Source organism: Thalassophryne amazonica, chromosome 7 (assembly GCF_902500255.1).
Source record: "Thalassophryne amazonica chromosome 7, fThaAma1.1, whole genome shotgun sequence".
In the NCBI taxonomy this organism is placed as follows: domain Eukaryota; kingdom Metazoa; phylum Chordata; class Actinopteri; order Batrachoidiformes; family Batrachoididae; genus Thalassophryne; species Thalassophryne amazonica.
The window spans coordinates 26,549,962-26,557,236 of record NC_047109.1 but is presented as its reverse complement, the minus strand read 5'-3'; the positions used below and the strand labels follow the sequence as shown (position 1 = coordinate 26,557,236).

Genomic DNA, 7,275 nt, shown 5'->3' with positions numbered 1-7,275 from the left:
GTGGACATCAGCTGGAACTGAAACTAGGCAGCTTCGGTCTGGTAGCTCGCTTCTCTTCCCTCGCCTCCTCTTCGGACGTTCCATGAATAGCTCCGCCGGCTTCGTCGCTCACGTGTATCCGGAGCTGCCGATGTCCAGATGTTGTTCTGGACTGTGTGGTAACACTGCACACACTAGTTGCACACTGCACACGCTCCTGCAAACACTCATGATCAAGTGTTTGCAGGAGACTCTTTGTCCTACAGTTCACACAGACACAGAGGAACCAGGATCAGACCAGATCCCGAACCCAGCACACAGAGGTTCAGTGAACATGCAGCAGAAGGTGTGGAGGTGGATCAGAGAGTCAGAGGAGACTTCATAGAAGGACAGAGTGCCAGCAGGACAGTCCACAAACACTGAGACTCTGTGAGAGGACGAAGGGCAGCGAGGACAGAATGTTTGTCTGTTATTGTGCCAGACAAAGTAGCAACCATCAGAGCAGAACAGACTCCAGGACTGATCATTACATCCAAACACAGAGTCCACACTGTCTCCTTTCCTTCTGATTCTTCTGTAAGTCACTGATATAAAAACGTCTCCTGTCCACTCGACCTCCCAGTAACAGCGACAGGTCAGACAGGCTGAAGACAGGACCTGAGGGCAAAGGTCAAATCTGTCTGGATGATCAGGATATGATTGATCCTTGTCCACATGTTCCACCTTTGTGTTTTTGGTCAGTTTGAGTTTTCTGTTCACTGAGTTTGGATCCAGACAGAGTTCACAGAAATCTGATGGAACAAAACACAACACAGTTATCAATCGATCAGTTCATCAATCAACACAACACAGTTATCAATCGATCAATTCACAGAAATCAGATAGAACAAAACAGGACAGTTATCAATCGATCAGTTCATCAATCAACACATCACAGTTATCAACCGATCAATTCACAGAAATCAGATGGAACAAAACACGACAGTTATCAATCGATCAGTTCATTGATCAACATGACGACACAGTCGGAGTTATCAATTGATCGTTTGTAGCAACACAGTTATCAATCGATCAGTTCATCAATCAACACGACAGAATTATCAATCGACCAGTTCAGAGAAATCTGATGGAACAAAACGCAACACAGTTATCAATCGATCAGTTCATCAATCAACATGACACAGTTATCAATCGATCAGTTTACCGATCGAAAGCACGACAGTTTTCAATCGAATGGTTCATTGATCAACACGATGGCACAGCCGAAGTTATCAATTGAACAGTTCATCAATCGACACAACGACACAGCTGGAGTTTTCAATCAGTCACTTCATTGATCAACATGAAGACACAGCCGGAATTATCAACTGATCATTTGTAGCAGCCTTCATGTTGAACTCTGCTTCAGTGTCAGTAGGACTTGAATGAGTGATGTCACAGAGGGTGGTTTCTATGGAAACAGATGTATCAAAGTACAAAGACACTTACACTTCCTCAGACCTGGTCTCAGCCATCGGACTCCACCAGGATCCACCCTGAAAGGAGGAGGGGGCGGAGCAACGCATGGTATTTAATCATGGAAACATCAACATGACATTGATCTCATCCACACACTTTAGTTCTTCTCTTCTAACACACTCATCACTCCAAATGGATCATTGATTATCGATCACCTCTAACTGTGCTGATCAGCAGCAAACAACTTTTGGCTTTTTCAGGTTTGAAGATTCTGGTGAAAATCTGTTGAAGTGGGTTTAACCAATCAGAGCTTACCAACCCTGCTGCTGGAGGTCACGTGACACGGACCAGATCAGATTTACTCCACAGTATCAGACTGGATTTCTGAAGGGTTGATGGAAATGAAGTCCGAGAAAATGTTCATGTGTTCATCTCCAAAGAAAACTGGCTGTGAAACTAATGATTTACTGCAGAACCACTGAAGGTACTTTAAGATGTTCTATCATTCAGAACAAGTGAACCTTTAATGGTCCAGAAGCTGGAAAAACTGCAGGAATTTGGAGACACAAACCTCAAACTTTGAATTCTTCACCCTAAAAATTCAAAGTTTTGTTGGAGCTCAGAAATGTTCCATGAAGAAGCTTTTCTGAAGCTTTCATGTGACGCCTGTGAGGAAACACCAGACTGGACTCATCAGCTGTGGCTGCAGCAGGTCCACAAGGAGAACATGCAGGCAGCAGGTGATCTCCAGGAGGAGGTTGGTGACTCCTGCTTCAGAGAAATGTAGCTTTTTGTCTCAATTCCTGTCTGAAACATGTGACTCTGAACAGACTGACAGTGAAAATGATCGACTGTTTTTGTTTGTCTTTGCACCAGAATGTGTGAATGACTAACAAATGATTTCCTCAAACACGTGAGCAGAACATACACACATGTATGTTAGAGGTCAGCTGACCATCAGCTGGATCTCTGTCACGTGTTCATGTCAAACAGGAACAATGAGTCGGCACAGAGAGTTTGCTGAGTCGCTGTTTGTCAGTGTGAGGTGTTTGAGATCAGCTCGGTGTGTCAAGTCCACAGGAAGCATACGGAGCTTCTCCACCAGACCCAGTCCATACCTGAGAGAGTCCAGAGTCTGGAGTGGATCCAGCAGCTTGACTGAGTCTCCTGGATGGTTGTAGCTCAGGTCCAGCTCTCTGAGATGGGAGGGGTTGGAGGTCAGAGCTGAGGCCAGAGAAGCACAGCCTTCATGTGTGATCAGACAGCCTGACAGCCTGCAGACACACAAACCAGCAGACACAATGTGAGGACAGTGTCAGGACGTCCCCACTTTGCAGCAGCACGGACACACTGAAGTCTGCTGCAGGATGAGCTCATGACTGTGGTTCAAACACTGAGATCTATCAACACTCACACAACATGACAGGGAGCAAAGCTGCACCTTCACTCTGATTTATGGAGCTGCTGCACACATGGATGAGTCCTGACCTGAGAGTGTCCAGGTGATAGTGTGGACTCTCCAGTCCAGCAGACAGCAGCTTCAATACTGAATCCTGCAGATTGTTGTTACTCAGATCCAGTTCTCTCAGACTGGAGGACTGTGAGCTGAGAAGTGAGCTCAAAACTTCACAGCTTCTCTCTGACAGATCACACAAACTCAGCCTGAAGACAAAAATCAACAAGAAACAGATTTGTGTCATCATGCAAAGGTTCAGATCGTTCTGCACTTCAGACAGGATCCAGAAACCAGCTTTGGACACAAAGTGTTTTTATTCAGTCCAACATGATTCTTCAGTGGATTAGATGTTTATAGTCATGTGCTGTGAAACTGATTCTCAAATGTCAATCATCTATTTTGTAAATGTTGGTTGTGGGAGTTGGAATTCGGCTGCTGGCCACCATTAAACTTTTCACCTTCCTGATGGAAACCTGTTTCTGCTTTTACTCAGGTCCTTCTTCAAACTGTAATAAACTTTTGATTTCAGAACATTTGCCATCAGCCTTCACTTCACCCGGTCTGTTCCAAAATCTCGGAGGAGACGCCATGCAGCTTGATGACCAAACAAGACTGTGATAAATGTGACACACCACAGGACAAGAAGCACTGAGCAACAAGTTCTGGCTGCATGTGGACAGTTTGGACTTCAGAATCTAAAAACACACACAGAAGAATTGTGTGACTGTGTGTTTGTTTGCACCAATCAGCAAAATCTCTGTTTTTATCTTCACACTGAGTCAGCACATAAAAGGCTCCGCCGAAAGCAGACCCTTACCAAAAAGTAGTACATGCAAGTATGTTTCAAGTATACTTCCAGTTTACTTTTTATATACTTATCAGTACTATTTTTTGGTAAGGGGACTCATTCTTTTGTTTCATAAAGTGGCAAGAATCATTCACATCAGTGATTCCTGTGGATCATGGCAGATTACCTAAAATCTCACCACTATTTCCATTTGAACGTGCGCTGTGCAGCAGTGTGTTGGAGAACATCAAGCTCCCAAAGTACAATGAAAAGGAAACAAGAAGAGAACAGAGGCCTGGTGTCACCATTTCTGCAGCAAATCAGCCGTGCAACAAAGTTTGGTCGTTATTATTTTATTCTGACACAAATCACAAGTGCGTGAGTGCAGCACAACTGGCATGCACGTGCATCACAATGAAGTGCACATAAAGACGGGAAGAAGCTGCAGATGTGAGTGTGACCTTTTGTTGCTGGAGTAGCAGTATTCCAAACACGAGTCAGTCTGAAGTCACACAGGCAGTTTTCACTGGGGGACTAAACCCCAGGACCCCCTGGGTTTTAGGATTTAGAACTCCTGAATGACACACAGCGGCCAATATTCCTGAGCTGTTACTGGGGATCAATTCACTGTGAAGCCATACAAAACTCTGCTTGGAAAAGTATCAAGCAGCCACACAGAAAGAAAAAAGATCAATCAAAATGTATTGATTACTGATTGATAATTGAACCACAGCCCTCTGGATGGTAACTGAATGGAATCATGAGGTGCCTGAAGATTCCATCTCTTCATCTGCTGAGAAATAAGATCAGATCATCTTAAATTAGTCCCACGCATTTAACGTGTTCTAATCAACTGTTCAAAATAGTGTAACCACGAGGGGGCAGCGTACATCACAACACCCAAGAACCAAGCCTCAACCTCCAACTGTCTGAAATGAAGAAAACGTCAAGTGGAAAGTCTGGCAGTTCCTTAAATGGCCACATGAGTTCAGCTCCAAAAAGGAGTATCTTTCCATTGAAGTCCATGTTCAAATGTCCAGCATAAACATATTTACAGCCTGGTACTAAAACGGTTTTGGTCTCTATAGATAGTTTCCTCTGGGGAAGATTCTTCTTCAGTTTGACAGATTTCACACCACAACATTCTGAATAATTGGGGGGGGGGGGGGGGGGTGTCTCTCTTTGATTGACAGGTCGTGTGTGCCAGACCCCGTTGTGGAACAGCCATGTCTGTCTTTCTGATCAGTTGATTCCAAATCTGTGTCAGGATCCACCAGATTGGAACTCATGGTGTTCTGTGTGTGTCTGTTTATTCTGTGACTGACAGATGAATCCAAATGTTTAAAAACTGGAAGCACCGGGGGATCCATGACAAACAGTCTCTTGAGTTTCTTCTTCGTCATCCACGTGGACGCTGACGCCCCCCACTAGAACTGAGGAGTCTCCAGCAGGAACCTTTTCCAGGATCCCACTCAGAGTCTCCAAGAAGGCTAGATCCTCTGAAGGTCACAAACGGTAATCAGATTCCTCTCCGCCACATGACGTCACACTCAGGCAGCCCTCTGCTTCATCGGGGAAACCCCAAAACAACACCACCCACACCTGGACAACCCAGCCAGGTGACCCCGTCCTTTTTTTGTGTCCATCATACAAAGTCCATTATTTCTTATTGATGTGAATGATTTGTCAAATATTTGCAGATGATACAACCCTGATTCTGTCTCATTCAGATTCCAGGGTCCTGATAAAGAGGTTAATGTTAGCTTAGCAGCCTGGACCACATGGTTTAAATGCAATGGTGGGCACAGTTCCGCTAATTATCAAAGCTAATGTTTTCATTATCGGATTACCTTTTGAGATAATTTTGAAAACTATCAGTGGACTAATTATCTTCTGATAAATTTTGGTCTGATCATTTTTAGACCGCCAACATTTATAAAACCTGACATCAAAGATTTGAGTGTAGCAGATGGGCAGTTCTATCCTCTGCAAACAGAGGAGAGCTAGTTTCAGAAGAAACTGCCCTATCCTCTGCAGAGAAAGGAGAACTGCTCACAGAAAAAAAAAACCTCATTTCTTTTAATCCCATACCAGTTTTCTGGCAATATCACCCACATCATCCAGAGGCATACAGTTTTAACTTATGGTTAGAATTTTAACCAAACTAATTTCTGACAAGTTATCTAAATTACCGTCACGTCTGAAGTTTTATAAAGTGAAAACATCTGATATATGTTTTAGTTTTAAAGTAATGCACTAATTTTGAAGGTTTTAGTGTGGACCTGCTGTATCCAGTGCATTATGGGTAATCTCAGTACATTCACGACAGGAGAAATGCATTTGAGATGCTCTGATCAGGCTCCACACAGACAACAGCATTAAACCCTTGGTATATTGTGCCTAAAGCTCTCGTGAATATATTCTCTGGGTTTATTAATGTTGTTATTGTGTTTGTTTTATGTAAAAATGCCAGAAGCAGCTCAGGGTGCTTCTCCATTATTTTCAATTGGAATCATTGTGAGCTGCAATGCTTCATGTTTGTTCTTTAACGTCTTGCTTTTGTCAAACACTGACTGTCCTCTTTGTTCCAGAGTAATATATATGATGTCTGAAATTCGGTTTGCATTTATTAAATTCCGTGCATCTTAAACGTAGCAGACACGGAGGGATTATTTGTTTAGAATATTTGTTTTAGCAAGTTTTCAGGGTCTCTACTGCCATCTACTGGCCAGTAGTGTTCATGGCAGTATTCACCCTAAGTACTAAGTGTCTGGGCACCAGTAGATGGCAGTGTTGTATTTATTTTGACACTGGTTATACATATAATCACAACTTGGCTTTGTTTTGCAAATGCCTTTTTTTTTTTAACAAATACAAAAAATAACCTATTTTACAAAAGCACATTAATATGTAAACAACACACACCTCACATTAATGTGTTTGTTTTTACATAGAATGAACAAGTCAACCAATCAGTGTTAGCGGAGGCATATTTTACCCATAATCCCTTTGGCATCTGTCTGTTACAAAACTTCAGAATTATGCATTATTTAACCCTATAACGCCAAGTGTATCATATTTGATACAGGATTTTCTGAGATGTCTGCTTCATCAGTGTGATATTTTCTCCCCAAAAAAACCCACCGTATACAATGAGATACTTGTAGTGCACAGACAAATCACCAGATGTCAGTATCTTATGCATCAGAGGGCCTTCAGATGAGGCATTCATAATGGCTGCCTGAAACAAGTGATCCACAGTAATTTCCCTAAGAAAATGCAGCATTTTATAGGTTTGAAATGTTATGTTTGCTCTGGATTTAAAATGGATGTTTTTATGCTAGAACGCCCAATGTAGCAAATATGATACAAATAAAACATATGTAAAAAGGTTTTTGTTTTTTTGTTTGTTTGTTTTGGTGGGTTTGTTAAAAGGTCCAATAAAGACTCTTGTTTCAAAAAATTTGAATTTTCTGACAATTATTTCACAGGGTGGGCTTTATAGGGTTAAAATTAAAAGATATGTTATATTTTAACTTTCTACAAATGACAGAATTGACATTAATGGAGTTATTCTATCTATTAATTTTATTTA

The 7,275-nt window shown here is 42.2% G+C and overlaps 1 protein-coding gene across 1 annotated transcript in view; it reads right to left on the bottom strand.

Moving 5' to 3' along the window:
• Positions 1–246: 246 nt before the first annotated feature.
• LOC117513405 (stonustoxin subunit alpha-like) overlaps positions 247–7,275 on the bottom strand; it is a 15,683-nt gene continuing 8,654 nt past the window's right edge. The window contains exons 2-5 of the mRNA XM_034173589.1: positions 2,926–3,099; positions 2,556–2,711; positions 1,468–1,514; positions 247–770 (exon numbers count right to left, since the gene is read on the bottom strand). Coding sequence (XP_034029480.1) covers positions 247–770; positions 1,468–1,514; positions 2,556–2,711; positions 2,926–3,099 — 901 coding nt within the window. The remainder of the gene's footprint in view (positions 771–1,467; positions 1,515–2,555; positions 2,712–2,925; positions 3,100–7,275) is intronic.